Source organism: Gregarina niphandrodes (assembly GCF_000223845.1).
Source record: "Gregarina niphandrodes unplaced genomic scaffold scaffold00004, whole genome shotgun sequence".
Lineage (NCBI taxonomy): Eukaryota > Apicomplexa > Conoidasida > Eugregarinorida > Gregarinidae > Gregarina > Gregarina niphandrodes.
The window spans coordinates 106,657-124,581 of NW_011645775.1; the positions used below are offsets into that span (position 1 = coordinate 106,657).

General features: G+C 51.5%; 5 protein-coding genes across 5 annotated transcripts; 3 read left to right on the forward strand and 2 right to left on the reverse strand.

Annotated features, from left to right (window-relative positions):
* Positions 1 to 251: 251 nt before the first annotated feature.
* GNI_027920 (Rab-GTPase-TBC domain protein) lies at positions 252 to 3,177 on the reverse strand (the record flags this gene model as incomplete). Its single annotated transcript, XM_011130795.1, has 2 exons — positions 252 to 2,508; positions 2,795 to 3,177. 2 exons carry the CDS (start codon positions 3,175 to 3,177, stop codon positions 252 to 254), a joined length of 2,640 nt encoding a protein of 879 aa, XP_011129097.1.
* Positions 3,178 to 3,429: 252 nt separating this feature from the next.
* On the forward strand, positions 3,430 to 5,829 carry GNI_027930 (hypothetical protein; the record flags this gene model as incomplete). The annotated part of the gene is made up of 1 exon (XM_011130796.1): positions 3,430 to 5,829. The coding sequence occupies one exon, from the start codon at positions 3,430 to 3,432 to the stop codon at positions 5,827 to 5,829; it is 2,400 nt and encodes a 799-aa protein (XP_011129098.1).
* Positions 5,830 to 7,690: 1,861 nt separating this feature from the next.
* On the forward strand, positions 7,691 to 10,274 carry GNI_027940 (SET domain protein; the record flags this gene model as incomplete). Its single annotated transcript, XM_011130797.1, has 2 exons — positions 7,691 to 10,017; positions 10,196 to 10,274. The coding sequence occupies 2 exons, from the start codon at positions 7,691 to 7,693 to the stop codon at positions 10,272 to 10,274; spliced, it is 2,406 nt and encodes an 801-aa protein (XP_011129099.1).
* Positions 10,275 to 10,448: 174 nt separating this feature from the next.
* Positions 10,449 to 12,008, forward strand: GNI_027950 (MFS phospholipid transporter; the record flags this gene model as incomplete). Its single annotated transcript, XM_011130798.1, has 1 exon — positions 10,449 to 12,008. One exon carries the CDS (start codon positions 10,449 to 10,451, stop codon positions 12,006 to 12,008), a length of 1,560 nt encoding a protein of 519 aa, XP_011129100.1.
* A 567-nt stretch (positions 12,009 to 12,575) lies between these two features.
* Positions 12,576 to 17,798, reverse strand: GNI_027960 (phosphatidylinositol 3- and 4-kinase; the record flags this gene model as incomplete). The annotated part of the gene is made up of 2 exons (XM_011130799.1): positions 12,576 to 16,195; positions 16,358 to 17,798. 2 exons carry the CDS (start codon positions 17,796 to 17,798, stop codon positions 12,576 to 12,578), a joined length of 5,061 nt encoding a protein of 1,686 aa, XP_011129101.1.
* Between the last annotated feature and the right edge of the window lie 127 nt (positions 17,799 to 17,925).

Consider the following 17,925-nt stretch of genomic DNA (forward strand, 5'->3'; position numbering starts at 1 on the left):
CATTACATTAAAGTCCCCGTGCTTGTTCTGGATCACAGAAGGACACTTAAATCCACTAGACTCGTTCGCAGAGAACTGACCTTGGTACAAATCATGATCGATGTGCAATACTTGACTACAATGCAAGCACATAGACAACGTGCCAATCACGTTGAATCAAGCCAATTCGCGACCAAAATTAGTTCAAGGACGCGCGAATTAATAGGAGTCCGGAAGTATCATGCGGGAATGAACAATAGGAGGTGGGATGCTTACGGGTCGCCAAATATGATGGACTCTGTGACAATCATAATCCGTTTGCCAGGTCCTTGATGGTAATAGACCCTGGGTGTTCGATCCTTGGTGAGTCTAGCGATGAATGAATTTGAGAGGTCTACGGAGTCCATGACGCTCTTATAATCGGGTCGGAATGTGACAGGGGAATGAAGCACCACTATGTCACGGTCTTGGGTCAGTAGCGCGGCAATCATAGGCATCTCAAAGTACGGCCAGATAGCTCGGATGAGGGCATTGACTGAACACCCGTCGGTGGCAGTAGTAAACCGCAAATACGGGTCTAGAATTCGGAATTGATTGGGAAGCCAGCGCCAGATGCAGGTCCACATGTGGTCAGTGAGTATGTCGGAGACATTGTAGAGTCTGGGTCTATAGAAGCGGGGGATGGCAGTCTCCGTGAGGTAGGGAGTAGGTACGTCAGCGCTGGTATATTCATGTATGGGTTTCTTAGACTTGCGGATCCGTAGTTTAAAAGCGAGTTTGGTTAAGTCGTTCAGTAGGTCGGGATCGCAGGAGCGAAATTCTCTGAACAGCAGCACCTGATTGGCCTCGATGGCCGTAGTGCAAGCCATTAGACGGTCTTCAGCCATCATGAGCATGGCAATCGCATAACGTAAGAACACTTTCACTCCGTCGTAGAGAAACGCCATGTAAGCGCGTACCAAGAGATCGAACGGCAACAATCGACTAAAGCCGTCTTGCAAGCCTCTCGCCAACCATGCCGGCAGATCCACCCCAAGTTCCTCGAGGTGGACCACAAGTGCACTAAGGTGTTTTTCACTTATCGCCACCGCCTGCTTCACAAGCCGGACAAACTCAGACCTCCGCAGAGTCAGGAACGCTCGAGTGGTCTTATCTTTCTTCAGAATCTCCACAGACCGTTCCAAGACGTAAATCACCGTGGCCACCGCCTCTCCCTCACCAACGTAGTAAAGTAGTATGCACGTCAATGGTACCAGCACCGGCGCAAACTCCAACTGCGGGAAGTAACTACTCACCATCCACAAAATCTTTTTCGCCACATTCTGGCCTTCCGCTGTCAAGACCGACGCATACACTGTCGTCTCCTCAAACACGTGATTACTCACGTGCCCCGCGTCCACTCCCGTCATCGACATCAGCGACAAATACGTGCGCCGATTCGCGTCCATGCTGATCGAATGTAATTTACTTAACGTGCGACCCGCCACAAACGATCCAGGCAATCGAGACGACTGCGTCCCGTACTCACCTGCCCGGTACTCACGTGCCCGGTATTCACCCGCCACGAGGTCCACTACGCAGTCCGAAGACGGACCACACCCCCGCGTCGTCTCCGCATCCGATGGTCGCGGATTCGACGACCGCAGGTCCGAGGCCCGCGTGTCCCACTCCCGCGGGTCCGATCGCGGGTCCGCCGCCGCTCGCGCGCCCATGGGCGTGGTGCTGACCAAGGCGCCGACAGTCAGTCCCGACAGGAGCGGGCCGGAGCCTCCCATCTGCGCGCTGCCCTGGCCGCTGGCAAAGAGGTTGCTCGGTGCCGTCGTGACTAGGGGGGGCTCAGCCACAACTCCACCTGGGTGGATCCCGCTTGGGTGAATCCCGCTTGGGTGAATCCCGCTTGGGTGGATCCCGCTTGGGTGGATCCCGCTTGGGTGGGTGCCGTTGACTCCAGCCCCGCTTGGGTGGGTGCGATTGTGAGCGTGCGATGCCATTTTCTGGAGTTGGTTGTAGGAGCCGAGGTGTGTGAAGGACCCGATACGGGCGAAGGAACCGACGGTGGCGAGGGCCATGGCGGAGGGACGGGTGGTGTGCTGAACGAGTGCATCGGGCGTGGTTAAGAGTAACTGGGTGTCACTATCTGTTCGCGGAATGCCCCGGTGCCCTTCCAGCCCATCGCTAACGCGTCGGGGAACTCCGCCGCCGGGCGCTAAGCTACTGCCGCGCACATTGTAGCTTGACCGTAGCGGGCCCACAAAGGACCCCGTCGAGGCCATGGCCGTATGGTGGACCACCGCCCGACCAAGATCCACGTCGAAATCCAGTTTCTTCGCCTTCTGATGTAACTCCTTCTCCGCACCCAAAAAGCCATACGTAAAGGTCGGCAAGTCGCCCTCAATCCGCTCAGGCACCGAGCCCCCGAACACACGCTGCTGCAACTCCGCCAAGAATCGGTCCGAGTGGTAGTTGTTACTAACACCCAAATCCGCCGCGCGATGAATCACATACCGCTTGTACTCGTCAGGCACGCCTCTACACATAAGAAGTGTCTAAGCACACACCTCGTACTATATACGTGTGTGTCGCCGCCAGATGTTACCGTCGTATGGGGGTCTGAATAACCTCCTTTAAGTTGGGCACCCCGCCGTTCAGCAGGGTGTCAATGATGCTACTATTCCAATTATTGTATTCATCGTTCTATGGAAAGAAAGGGTGTGTAAAGAAAAGGGTGTGTAAAGAAAAGGGTGTGTGTAGAAGAGAGTGTGTGTAGAAGAGAGTGTGTGTAGACCCTAGGGCCGAGGTCTGAGTGTGTTCGGACACGCTGGCATAGATCCGCCGAGAGTCAGTGGGGGCTTTCGTGGGACAGTGTCGTACGTCGATCTCCGCGGTGCGGATGGCTATGTAGACTTCTTCTTTGACTAGCGGGCTGTACCCTTTTTGTTGAGCCAGGTAGTCTCTCACCAGGGTGACTCCAAGGGGTGTGTTCCGCGTTGTCGTATCGAAGGCGTCACGCTCGTCCGAGGAACTCTCTCCTCCGATGACGTCGATCTTTCCTCCACGGCGCCTACGCCGTCCACAGATCCAATATCGGTGCATAAAAACAATGCGGCGGTAACAGCGTCCTATGCGCCTCCGCAGACTCCGGTGCCTCCGTCTGACCGCTTGGGTATTCAGCGTCTGCGGGCTAATCGAAAGACCCATTAACCAATTTCCGAAAGCTCCTAGGGGGAAAGGGGGATCTAGCGCTGGGGTACAGAAATGAACGGAGCAGAGAAGTCCGGTCCAGTCCCAAAGAACAAGTTCGTATGGACCGGGTCGAATGGAGAGGGTGAACTGCAGTTTGTGGAGAGGATGATTGGAAGGGTTGAGGGGTGTATTATAAAGAGTGTTTGATTGCGGTTGTTGAGCCGCAGTGGGCAAGCTGGGACGGGCCAAATTCCAGGGATAAATTCGATGGAGGTGCCCCGGCCTCTGTTGGAGTGGGCGCACGTATTCAGGGACTATATACTCAAGGATATCTTGTACCAAGTGACGTCTGAACCCGCCGCGGCCGAGAAGAAGACAGGCGCCGAGGATGACTCCATTGGAGAGAGCTCGGTCGCTGACCACGGATTGGTCGTGGAAGAGGGGTTGGTCGTGGAAGAGGGTTTGGTCGCGGACGTGTGGAATCTGATGCACCTGCCTGTGCCGCTATTAAAATCCTTGCGCAAGTCGGTGCTAACGCTGAGCCGGCCGGAAGCCGTTCCGGCCAAGTTCTCGCGGTCTATTTACGAAGATTTGCTGCTGGACGAACGCGGTATGCTCCGCATTCGCCTGCAGTTCGGCTGGCCCGGGGCGCGCGCCAAATGCCCAAATTTCATCGCCTACTGGAAACTTCTCCACTCCGACCGACTCGACCCCGGCCTCTACCACTTGGTACACACCAAACCGCTTACCGGTACACACGTCCAGGCCTGCTGCATTGCCATTGCGGCAGTGAAATCGTTAGTAGTTAACCTTCTCCGAGCGAGGGCGGCGGAACTGGTGAACCCAGAGATGGTCGATGCAGCAGCGCCCTCCGCGGACTTTGCTGAGCTGAGTGGCCATCGACAACCACCGACGCAGCTGGAGGGATGCCGGGAGCATGGAACAGGGCAGACGGAGGAGTCATCACACCTCTCCAAGTCGCACCTCATCAAGTCGCAACTCACCAAGTCGCAGGGAAGGTTGATTATTGCGTCCATCAAACGCGAGGCGCAGAAGCTCCAAAGCTATCTCGCCGATCATGGCACCGCCGGTCAAGGAACGGAGTGGGAGCGGCGAGAGGAGGAGGGAAAGAAACCGATGGAGGTGAGTGAGGAAACCGTGCACGAGTGCGAGAGAGTCCTAGAAAAGTGTGTCAAGCAACTGTGTGCGGAAATGAAAGCGAAGGTGGGCCCAGCCATGAAGTATGTAAAGGGCTGGGTTCACGAAGAACGGCTGTTTGCGCGTCTCTGGCAGTTTGGGACGTTTCTAGGTGGCGTGCACTCTTTGTGCCAGCACGAACTGGATGTGGTGAGCGCGCAGGTGGTGCCCCCTTTGCCTGTTTGCGACCACCTTGCGGCGCTTGTGAACCGCATTGCGAGCAGCTACGAGTTGCAGAGCATCAGTGGGGACGGTAAAGAGGCGTTGTGTCGGCAACGTCTCGACTCGGAAGAGTCACTAAGGATAGCGCGAATTGCGGACCAGGCGCGCAGGATCGCGGCGATAAGAGTAAAGCAGTCGTCGACTCTGGTGTCATCGGCCGAGGTGTCGTCGACCGGGCTGTCGTCGAACGGGGAGGCATCGACCGGGGGGCAATCAGCGAAACCGGCTGCCACTGAGGCAACCAAGTCGCTGGTCGATCTGGAGATACACGACCGCCTGAGTTTGGTCGAAGACTGGATTGACAGTCCTTGGAGAGAGCATATCCGGACTACCTCCCGGGCCGCCAAGTTATACTACTGGCAGACCAAAGCGGCTACTGCTCGTAATTGGGACGTAGAGACGCTCAGTTTAGATACGGAAGGGTTCGACGCCAATTATGGCCTGCCCTTGTGTCTGGCTTCCGACATTTATGCCGTCAAAAACCAACTGGGCTACCCGCTGTTCCGAGAGGAGATGCTGCTGTCCAAGTATATCTATGCTTATGAGAAGTGCGAACACCGCCTCTGGATTGTGCGCCAGTGCCGCTTCAAGTTCGTCTTTGACCACGGTCTGGCCAACATGGGCTCCGAACCAGGAACAGATCAGGCGACTGAACCTGGCACGGACCAGATGACCGAAGGAAGCACTGACCTACACTCCGAGGCCTCCATCAGACCCATCATTGATAACGGGACCGAGCACCGATGCCTGTCCATAAACGCCCGACGCTCCACTGCCTCACTTAAGAAGCAAGCGAACTTACTGACGGCCGAAAACCGAGGCGAGAACCGAGGCGAGAACCGAGGCGAGAACCGAGGCGAGAACCGAGGCGAGAACCGGGGCGAGAACCGGGGCGAGAACCGAGGCGAGAACCGAGGCGAGAACCAAGGCGAGGATCAAGGCGAGGATCAAGGCGAGGATCAAGGCGAGGATCAAGGCGAGGATCAAGGCGAGGATCAAGGCGAGGATCAAGGCGAGGATCAAGGCGAGGATCAAGGCGAGGATCAGGGCGAGGATCAGGGCGAGAACCGAGACGAGAAACGAGACGAGGGCCGATCCACCGAACCGAAAGGCCGCCTGAAAGTGAAGACGCGTCCCCACAACAAACGTCGTGGCGGGGAACATTTTGACAAAAAAGAGAATCATCACAATGCTACCAAGAGGAGTAAGCGAAACCACACTTCAGTGCACACGCCGTCAGACACATAGGCAAATACACAGGCAAGCCATCAACGTGAGGACATGACAACCAATTGAAGAGGCAGATTGATTTCCTTCAGGTCTTGACGTAGATAGTAGTTTGAGTAGAAGTCACCACACTCCTTTGGCGTCGCGAGTGAAAAAACGAAGAGTCGTCTTGCAATCCTCGGAGGACGAACATGCTGAAGACACGGCTGCTGATGCACCCAGGCCTTTGGACGCCCCGCCTGGCCGTAGTAAAGGGCCGGAGGAGGGAGAAGATAAAATGGTGCAACAACTCATTCGGCAAGACTCTGACCCGCCGCTCTCGTTTGCACTGACGACAGGGATCACGAAGGCGACTCACCTAGGTGACTTACCAGGCCAAAAGTCATCGTCTGGCTCGGAGGAAGCAGTCAGGTCGGAGGAAGCAGTCAGGTCGGAGGAAGCAGTCAGGTCGGAGGAAGCAGTCAGGTCGGAGGAAGCAGTGGGCTCCTCACCGGCCAGTTCGATGTCGAAGCGGAGGTTGAAGCGACCAGAGTATTGCCCGTTGCCGCATCCGGAGGAGGCGCCACGACCGCATATAAAGACATGTCCGGTGGAGCGGAGTCCGAAGCCGACCACGCCGGTTCGGACCCCGTCGAGGAGGCTGCAGTTGCCGGTGCCTGGGAGAGTCGACTCTCGCCCACAAAGCCGGGAGCAGCTCGCAGGGACAACCTCGTCGGAGAGGTCGTGGCCCAATGGGCTTAACGCCGCCGTCTCCTTTCCGCTGGACCGGACAGAGCCGGCTGTGCCAGACTCGATGGCGACAGCTGTATCCGACACGGCTGCGTCTGATGCGGCAGTTGTGTCCGACGCGGCGGTTGGGTCCGACGCCGCGGTTGTGTCCGACGGTCCGGCCCGGAGTTCCAAGAGACCGTACATGGCTTTGGAGGAGATGGCGCCGCGTACGGCTGCGAGTCGGAGCAGTCAGCCGTTGCGCGCGAGTCATAAGGCTGCGCTCGCAATTGCTTCGCTCACCGGACTCAATCGGTCGCGGTCTCCCGGAGTGAGACCCATCCGGCCCCACCTCAACTCCCCCCGGGCCGACTTCTCGCCCGAGGACCAGACTCTAGACCACTCCCCAAAAACCAATTTCGGAATAAGGGCGGTTTCTGGAACGAAAGCTATTTCTGGAACAAGGGCGACCGCCGCCGGAGAGAAGGCTGCCCCTGGGACCAGGACCGTTCCCGGGACAATGGCCGCGCCCGTGGCTGGGCGGCAGTCGAGTCCGGTGCCCCTAGTGCACAGAGTAATCGTGGCGAAGACTGCAGGGCCCAAGGCCGTCCCCCGACGACCGCTGCTGAAGGGTCCCTCTGGTCCCGGAGCGGGGAGCGGAAGCCAACCGTCGAAACGGCGACCGATCGTGACTGCCGCCTTCCGACCTCCCACCGCTCCAAAGCCGTCCGGGGTTCGGTCGCTCTCAAGCCTCACGAAGCGGCTGGCCGAACACAAAACCGATCTCTCGCCTGTGCCCAGGAAAAAGAAACCAGAAGACCAACGGCGCGAGGCGGGGACCAGTGAAGACCAACCCGAAGCGTCTGGGGCGGCCGAAGCTGCGGGGAATGCCGCTATAGCGAATGTCGCTGCAACAAGTCCCGACGCGGCGAACGGCGAAAAGGCGAAGAATCAAGATAGAGCGGAGGGAGCTAAAGCAGGAGGGTGCGGTGAGCCTAAGGGCCTGAACCTCGGTGATGGTTCCTCCCAGGACACCCAGAGCGATGCTCAGCTCAGGCCGCCATGGATGGTGGTGCCGCCGATCGTGCCGCCAGATGCACTGGTTGCTGCCCTGCCGGCTGGAATGGGGACCCCTATGTCCGTTGTGAGGCCGGGTTCAGAGGACTTGGTGGCAATGGATGTGGAGGAGGTGAAGGCTGCGTCTGTATTCGGTTTTTCGCCAGGGTCGCATCGCATGTCTCCGCCTTTGAGTCCGGTGGATTCCGGGGGTCAGGAGGCGGTGGCTGAAGGCGTGTTGGAGCGACGGCGACGTCTGACGAAGAAGATGCCGGAGCAGCGGAAAGCGGAGCAGCGGAAAGCGGAGCAGCGGAAAGCGGAGCAGCGGAGGGAGGCGCAGCGGAAGGCGGAGCAGCGGAGGGAGGAGCAGCGAAGGGAGGCGCAGCGGAAGGAGGAGCAGCGGAAGGAGGAGCAGAGTGAGGAGGAATATGACGTGGCGGCGGCGGCGAAGCGGCTGGATGAGGCCTCGTTGGACAAGGTGGAGGTGTATTACCGGAGCGGTAAGGACTGGGTGTGCGATGAAGGGTTTATGCGTGCACCGCGGAGTTGCATCGGTAAGGCGATCTACAGCATTTTCGCGTTGGGTATCCGTTGCGCCGACGAGGAGTATTTGGCGCAGTACTCGCCATCCGTGTTCTGGAACCTGCACCTGTTGGCTCAGGTCTACCAAATGAGCTTTCTGGAAAGCTTAGTACATTGTCTGGAAGCTTTCGAAAATGACAAAACTGAATTTACGGTTAGTAGCTTCCAACGTCGCGGCCGGCATAGCGTGGAGGAATTTAGAGGCGGCCTGGCCCACACCAGCGGCCGAACTAGTCGGCGCATCCGCAGGCTGTCTCTCATCCCCGTCAATCAACTGCCTGGCTACCTAGATCCGCGGGCCATCAAGACCACCGCCGGCGCCGAAACCACGGAGATTACTGGCGAGTCTAGCCAGCCGCCGAGCACAGATGGGCAAATGCCTCCCAGTACCTTGGAATCTGGACCAACCGACCCGGCAATCCCGAGCACCGATACACTTACGATCGGAGACGGCTCGACCGGGCCTGCTTCGGTTCCCGCGGTGGATGTGGAGCGACTAAAACAGCTGCAGGAATTGGAGTTGGAACGGCAGGCGCACCTGGACCGCGAGAAGTCCTACACTCTAGAGATATATAGGAAGACCATCCGGAGAACGGTGCTCTACTACTCAAAGCCAAGAGCCTTCCGCTACTTCGTGCCCAGTATTGTACGGCACAAACCCTGCAGCATTCCCGAGTGCAGTTTGCGGAGAGCGGCTTCGCGGCCTGGGACGCAAGCCGTGTCTCATGCAGCTGGAAGTAACAGCCTTTCGGCAGCCGGTCAAGGCACTCTTACCGGCAGCGAGAACGCTGGCGAGAATGGTGGCGAAAATGGTGGGGCTGAAGACAAGACTGTGGCTGGAGACAGCGGTGGAGATAAGGCTGGCAATGGCGTTGGGGCTGGTGACAGTAATGTTGGTAGCAGCGAGGCGGTTCTGGTTGCTGAGAACGAGGACGCTGTGGGCGCATTTTTGACTTACGGCGAGGGCGATGTGGTGATGGATTTCGATGAGGAAGGCGACTTGCTGTCGGCCGTGGGGGTCCTTGCTTTGTGCGAGAACATTGAGAATGTGAAGCACGGAGCGGACGTCGACAAGGTTTGTCATATGGATCCGGATCGGCGTGATGACTTGATGGTCGCCGCCAGAGTGGTAGTGTCTCATCCGCCCTCTCGTTTCCGGAAGGTGGAAAGATTGCTGCAGGCCAACATCCACTTCTACAAGTCGCTGCTAGTGGGCGTCCAAGGCTTTCCCGAAGCCAACTCTGGATTCATGGAGGAGATAATTGGAGAGCTGACTGCGGGTGTTAAAAGTATTGTCATGTTCGGCCAGACGGCTGCCGACTTCGCACTGGAAAGCGGACACAATGGAACCGGAGTGAGCGGCATGCATCATAGACGCAGGAACAAGGCCAGCTCTTCCGTTTTCGACCAAGATGGATTTCAGGTGCAGCAGTGTATGGCTCGAGACCGGCGGGAAAAGACATATTCAGACGCCTGCTCAAACGACTATACGGCCCCCGTTATCATCGCCACCAACGGGGACAAAGGCAGGGGCGTCTTTGCTGCAAGCACTATATACAAAGGCGATTTCGTCTGCGAGTACAAAGGAATGTTCTGCAAAACCTCGGCGCTTATCAAACAAAGAGAAGATCGCTGGGAACGACTACAAAGGGGAAGCTATATCTTCTGCTACAAAAGCCCAATCGATGGGCAACTCATTGGAATCGATGCCACAGAAGAAAACGTCGAATACGGCTGGGCAAGACTGGTTAACCACTCTCATCAACACCCTAACTTGGAAATCACTCTAATCAAGAACCTACGACCGACCAAGGATAACAATAGATACTTCTTGGCGTTTAGAGCCGCTCGGGACATTATGATGTGAGAAACACAACTGCTCCTCACCTGTGTGCGCACACGCGTGTGTGTGTATGTGCACACAAAATTCTACACTACCAAATTCTACACTTCCACCGTTGAGGAACAAGCTGGACTAGGACACACGCACGCTTCACATGGCACGCTTCACATGGCACGCTTCACATGGGTTTTTGCTTAGAGGTGAAGAGCTTCTGATTGACTACGGCGAGCGACGAAAGACGATTCTCGAGCGGAATCCGTGGTTGATCAACAGCTAAAAGTGTGTTCCTCCTGTTTTTTCCCTACTCGCATCGTTTTCGTCAGTTCCGTCGTTCTACCTTTGTCTCACTCCGAACGGAACATTAAATCCGAATGGGACACACAATCGAAAAGGGCGTTTGGAATGTGACACTCGCTGCGTGTAGAAAACATTATTTTTGATTATTGTAAAGATGAGAGTATTCGATACATTGAAGGAGGAGATGAATCTGGGTCGGTTTGATAAATTACGTGGGAGAGGTGGGAAGGCCGACGAGTCGTTGGACAGTTTTGGAAGGGCGGTAGAAGAATATAGTAGCGGGAAAGAGGTTAATGAGGAGGAGGACGACGATGGTATGAGTAAGTACTGGACGATTGCGGCGGCTGGAGCAGGTTTATTTTCTGATGGGTATGTGAACAACTCAGTTGGTTCAGTGAACACATTATTGGGTACGATATACGGAAGTGTGTATACAAACTCTGCGGCTGCATCGAATGTGTCTTCGATAGCTTTCGCAGGTACGGTGATTGGTCAGTTACTATTTGGTTACGTGGCTGACAATAATTCTCGTGAAGTTGGTATGATGGTGTCTACCGCGATTTTGATTGCCTTTACTATTTTGTGTGCTTGTGCTTGGGGTACAACACCTAGTGCTATGTTTACTGCTTTGACTATTTACCGTATGTTCCTGGGGATAGGAATTGGTGGTGAGTACCCGGCTGGATCGGTAGCATGTGCGGAAGCAAGTTCAATTCTTGGCAAGGGGAGAAGAAACAGATGGTTCATTTTCTTTACTCATACAATGATTGACTTAGGATGCGTGATCTCGGCTATTGTTCCTTTCATTATACTTTGTTGTTATGGCAAAGATAATCTCGCTCCCGTTTGGCGTATTACCTTAGGTGTTGGTGCGATTCCCCCTTGCCTCTTATTTGTATTGAGATTGAAGTTTAAAGAGAGCCCGAGATTTGCCAAATATAACATGAAGCATACAAGGTTCCCATACAAGCTCATTATCCGATTCTATGGTGCTAGATTGGCATGTGTTTCGGTGATGTGGTTCCTTTATGATTTCTCTTCCTATGCTTTTGGTATTTATTTCACTGAGATTTTGAACCTTCTCATTCCGGATGGCGACTTAAAAAGGACATTTGGCTGGAATATTTTGCTCAACTTCTTCTACCTGCCAGGCTCCTTACTGGGAGCCTTTGCGGCTGACTACATTGGCCCCAGACTAACATGCATTACCGGAGCTTTATTGCAAGCTATCATTGGCTTTGTCATGGCCGCTTGCTTCGACCAACTTCGCGGACAAATCGCGGCCTTCGTTATAATTTATGGTCTTTTCTTGACCTTGGGAGAATTTGGACCGGGAGACCAAATAGGCATATTCTGTTCGAAGTCATGTGCCACTCCCATTCGTGGACAGTATTATGGAGTCGCAGCCGCCGTGGGTAAGATCGGTGCGTATCTAGGAACCAAATTCTTCCCTGTTATTGTCGAACACGCAGGGGGCGCAGGCACTACATCTGGTAATCAGATGCCTTTTTGGATCGCATCTTCCTTGTGTGTTGTTACCGCCTTTTTAGCGCTCTTCTATGTACCTTCACTTACTCAAGACTCCATGACCGAGGAAGACACCCAGTTCATTCAATACCTCAAAGACAACGGGTTTGACACGACTAAACTCGGCAACGTGACTCCCATCTCAAGTACGACGCGACTCTTAAGCAGCCACTCGGCAGCCGCCTAGCACGCCGTTAACAGACACTCCGCGGCTTGCAGACACTCTGCTCAGCTCAACCACTAACCTCCATCGAAAGCCCCTCTTGGCCATCTCAAACTGTAGGCATCGATCTGTTTCTGCTGGGCTGTAGACTAGAGCAGTGAAGAGAAATAGTCACGTGAAACGCCGTCTACAAGATTGGACGAAGTCTTGCAACTACATGGAACTTCACGTTATAACCTGAGGAAAGACGTGACACAACCAAGAACATTTGGAACGGTGGCTGGCTCTGTAGTTAGTCCCCTAGTCGTTCCGGCTGGTCGGGGATGCTGGCCGGGGATGCCGACCAACACCCTTTTTTTCTCCAACAAGTTTTTGGTTCAGGCGATAGTTTCTAGTAAGGGCTGGCTCCACGGGGGAGGGAGGGGTCGTGCTTGGTTGGGTCTAACCAGAATGTCCCTGACCACACCATCCCTGACCACATCATCAAAGCGTTGATCAACACCACTGATCAACACCGAGTTAGGGGTAGGGGCTGATCAACACTGAGTTAGGGGTAGGGGCTGATCAACACCGAGTTAGGGGCGGGATGGTTTAGATCCAGGGTGACCATCCAAAATACATAAGGGCGAGGTTGAGTTTATCTCTGGCGGAAGCTATAAGGAGGTCCACGAAAACGTCTGAGGACAGTTTCCTGTGTGACCATACAGGCAGTATATCTGGTCGGGAACATTTGATTGCAATTTTGTACTTGTCGCTCTTAGGGTTTTGTTGGCATAGATGTGTATACGGACAACTGCAATTGAGCTTTCCCTGTAGTTTCCATTGCACCTGTTTCAGTAGTTCAAGTGTCGTCTCTCCATCCCATTCAACGGAAGGGTCAGAGACGAAGGACTGTAATATGGATAGGATATCCATGCAGAGCCTGTCATCTCCACGTGATCCTGCCATTGGGGTGTCCAGCGTGGACCAGGCACCCTGTCGCAGGCCTGTGCCTGTACCGATTGCTGCTCGGCCGATTGCTGCTCGGCCGACTGGTGCTCGGCCGACTGGTGCTCGGCCGACTGGTGCTCGAGGATGTGGTCCGGAGGAGCATGTGTAGGTCATGGCATCCATAATTTGAACCATAGTGTTTCGTAAGGCGTGGAATGAACATCCGCATACAGTTACAAGATTTGGAGTCAACCTAAATGGTACGATTTCTGGTATTTTCAATTTGGTCATGCCTTTGTCAAAAAGGCAATCGAAGTCCACATGTATAACTTGGCCGGTTATGCTCGACAGCAAAATATTTTCTGTATGTCGATCGCCCAAGCCCAGTATGTAGCCCAAGCAATTCCATACCGCGAGTGTGTGAATAAAATGTATTCGGGCAGTAATCCACATGGAAGCCGTGTGTCCAAACATTTTCAGATACCATTGATGCAGAACAGGAGGATTCTTCATCAATCCAATCTCGACATAGTTCCTCAAAACAATATGGTACTCACTTTGTTTCGGACGATCTCGAAATTGTAGCCTCACCTTCTCTGCGCCACCAGCTGCGCCAACTCCTGGTAGTGGTGTATGCGTGGTACAAGAACCGATTGAATCCTTTAGAGTTTGTGTCCCCGGGACCCACTCAATAAGCCCACTAAGTTCCTTCAAACAAAGAACGATGAAGGTAACGTTCTGTGTAATTTCGTTGGGAAGTCTCTCATTAATGAAATGCGCTAGCTCTTGAACACGTGCATCCTTGCGTATATCTCCGCGATTTTCGAACTTGAGTAGAATCTGATAAATGTTACCATCGCTACCAATCATGCTTATCTTCTTCGGCTTCTGCTTAGATCTAAATACCGTCATACGGTTATTTATACTATCTAACCAAATTTCGGAATTATGGTCAAAACCTGCGTTACTATTGGCACCCAGCTGATGCACAAGTGGCAAAGGAAACGAGGTGATTACTTTGCTAGGACTGGTATACATGCTGGCGATCGTGGAACATGTTCTGTTGATGAACTTTTGGCGCCAACATTGAATGTAGGTTTTCGGAACGACTTTGTTTAGCAACCACAAATTTTGACGACTTGGGACTAGAATGGTGCGATTAAAGTTGAAGTTGTATATGTTGGGGTATTGCAACTTCACGCTACAATCTCCTGGCATGGTTTTCATGTCCTCGGCCGCTTGAATTAATAGGTCAGTGAACTGCGTCATTTTTGACCACACATCGCCCACGCGTACTGTCGTACCTACGCTCGTCATGAGGTAATGCTCCAATGATACCCCGCTGACTGGTAGCCCTGAGACGGCGCCGGCTGACTGGCCTCCTTCACTTGAGAACCCACTGATTCCTTGCCCCATCAAAGCGTTGGTTGCTTGCGCACTACTTACCATTGCAGTCGTAGATATTGCTGTCGAACATAAGTCGGCCCGTGCTCGGGCCCTTGTAACCGGGGTTCTCAAGACTGGTCCTTGATCATCCGTCCGCTGCTCCGCTCCAATCAGTTTGCCAGCCTTGTTGGTGATAGTTGCTTTTGGCGTCTTCTTTAATATCATCTGCATAACGGCTACCGACTCCAGAATTGCTTTAGCAGCCCTTCTGAACGCCGGGCGCACGGAAGACCATAATTGGGCAATATACCACGTTGTTTGATGAGGTACCAGCATCAATAAGGAAGCTATCAAAGGCACACATATCGTCGGTCCCACAACGTCAACAGAGCAACGACAAACCAACTGTGGCAGAACACTAAACCAAACTCGGATCGGTACTTTCTGGATTAAATCATAATTCATCGAGCACAATCGACCCAGCAACTCCTTACGGACTATACAGAGCTCGTCAATGACGACCCGTGGCCGGCTCTTATGACTCCCAATTGGACTATGCGTTGCTAGCCCACACAGCAAACACAACCATCTTAAAATACAAGTCGAACTGATGGTATCATCTAAACTTGCACACACCAAATATTCCTCCAGACAGCGATTAAACAATTCGCATAGGGACACCTTGGTAACACTATTCAGGGGCGATTCCCATAACTCTAGTGCTGCTCGTTCTCTTTCGCCAAATCTATTTTCACCCAATTTCTGCTCCACTTCAGACCGCGAATGATCCACAGCTGTACCTCTAGACCTCTCATCCACCGTTCTTTCATACATCTCCTCATGTATAATGGAATACAATTTGTGCGCAAAATCGAGACGGAAGAAACAGTCGCTGGGATAGCTATCCACTGAGCTTATAATTTCGTAATAATTCTGGTCAACGTGATCTATTTTCTCTAGCGATCTAAAATCGAGGGATACAGAAGTAAGTTTTTTGAAGTCCTCGGACTGCTGAAAGTCATCAGTTGATAGAATACAATTATTTCCATTCAGCACACGCGTGTGATTAACAGAATTTTCAAGATCTTCATTTGTAATACTTATGTCTAAATCGAATATTTCTGAAACGCTCTGCACCAGCGATTTTAACAGATATGGCTTGCTCTCTTTCTCGGTATGAGCAGATATCCATTGACTAACTAATGTGTTTGAATTGAATTTTTGTTTAAGTAGGTCCAATCTTATTGACTCCAAAGGGACGCTAACCGCCGCACTCTGTCCAAGGCTTCCCAGTGCGTCAATTAGTCTCAATTGTTTACCCACTTTATATCGATTTTCTTTTGTATTGATGACATGATGTTGAGATAACGCTTGTCTATCATTCGCAAACGGGCAATTGCAAAGACAATCACACACGCACAGTTCACATCTATGGCATTGACGATGTCCGTCATCCCCGACAGCCGCGGCGACGACTTCTGCATCACAATCCATCAGTGTCCATCCTGCTCCCGAGTCCATCCTGGTTTGTTCATCATCAAGGATCCCGTCAGAATTTTGGTATCGGTGGCATAGGAGTTGACTTGGTAGTGTATAAACGGAATCCCATATACATACTATCCCGCTCCAGTCTTTCAGCTTGAGTATATTCTCAGCACATAATGTTCCGCACAATTGGGTCAGTCTTGATGTTTCGGCTTCATGCATTTTCCTATTATGGTTTGCTGGATCCTTCACGACCTTGAGTCTATCGTAAACGGAGTCGCAATAATTCTCTAGTGATGACAACCAGATTTCTTCGTAAGAGTTACTATTAGAAAGCATGGTACATGTTTCATATATTTGAATCACATCCTCGTTATCGTGCATGTAGATGTCGAGTTCCGGCGACTTGTCTATAAGTATGGCGGAAAGATATTATGACCATGTGGAGGTAGTACACGCGTGTGTTATATATATTAATACACGCGTGTGTTATATATATTAATACACGCGTGTGTTATATATACTAATATACGTGTGTTATGGAAATGAGGTTAGGTGGTGAGTGGGATTACTGTTTTTGAAGTCGGAGAAATATGTTGGAGGGAATGATGTGTAGAATCGTTGTGATAAATATTGTTCACAAAGTAATTGTGCTTTATGCTTGTAACCGTTTTCGATAGAAACATGAATCAATAGATGGATATCCTGTAGATCAAAGAAGGGGTGATGGGTTCCATAGGCATGTCTACATGCTTCAATAGCATCGATAATTATTGATTGTATTGTCTTTAAACTTTCGATAACGAATGAGGAGGATTTTTCTTCTGCTGTAAGACGAGTCTGGAGTATTTCTGTAAAGTACATATTAATTTTTTTTACAACAGGACCATCAGAGTTATGGTTTTCTTTAAGATATTGTAATAGTAGAGTAGTCAATACATGTTGATATATATGAGGTAGTAGTGTAAGACTATTGACAAACCCATTAATGATATGGTAACATCCGAGCTCTTTAGCCATACATAAAGTACACTCTTTTAAGATCTCGTAACAATGACCTACTTTGGCAACCTGATAAACCTGTTTGTATAGACGATTATTCAAACCGTCGATCTCATTTGAATTTATAATGTTCAAAATCTGGTTGTAAGCTGACATCGATGTGCTTGACATCGATGTGCTCGACATCGATGTGCTTGGCATCGATGTGCTCGATTCGCACAAAGCTTTCTTGATTTCATAGAATCCGGTAGCTACATGAATGAGATGAAGATTAGGTAAGAGATAGTCGGATAGTACCATAAGACAGACACCATAAATGTTAAAGTTAACCTCTCGAGAATACGCAAAGTTCTGAGAGTACCATGACTTTTCATTCTTCAATAATATCAATAGGTATTGAATTAATCTGTTTATCTTAACGCTTTGAATCTTTCGAGATCCCGGGCGACCATGCTTACTTATGTATGATATAATCTCATTAATCATACGACCACCACGGTTGGTAGTACTCGGTGTACCAATATGATCACATTCTAGCAAAGCGTAGATATCCGAATAATTCAACCCATCTATGTGCATTAAACAATGCAATGGGTCCATAGGAATACTCTTAAATTTGCTTTCTAATATGGTAGCCAGCATCGGCAACAATGATTCGTAACTTTTGATCATCTTGCCTGGCAGCTTACTTGCTTCCCCATTACCTATTCGCAGCACTATATCACCAAATGAATCTTTGCCAGAAGAACTATTGTCTACTAAAGTGCTATTGTCTAAAGTGCTATTGTCCAAAGTACTATTATCCAAAGTACTATTATCCCCATGTGATTTCTTGTTTACAGACTCAGGAGATATCAGCTTCCGTATTAAAGCCATAAGGATATACCTAGTTTCCTTATCTATTTTATAGATCCATAATAGCTTACAAATTAGAACCAAGCATTCATAGTCATAATGGTCCAATAAATAGTTCAGAAATAACGATATATAAAACCGTATTGTACCGGTCATTTCCAACGAATCATTCTTAACAATCACGTCATGACAATTGCTTAAAAGCCAATGATGCAGTGTAATAGATGGCGGCTTACAGAATAGCGTAATTATTAATCCAAATAGGTCATGATAACTAGCCGGA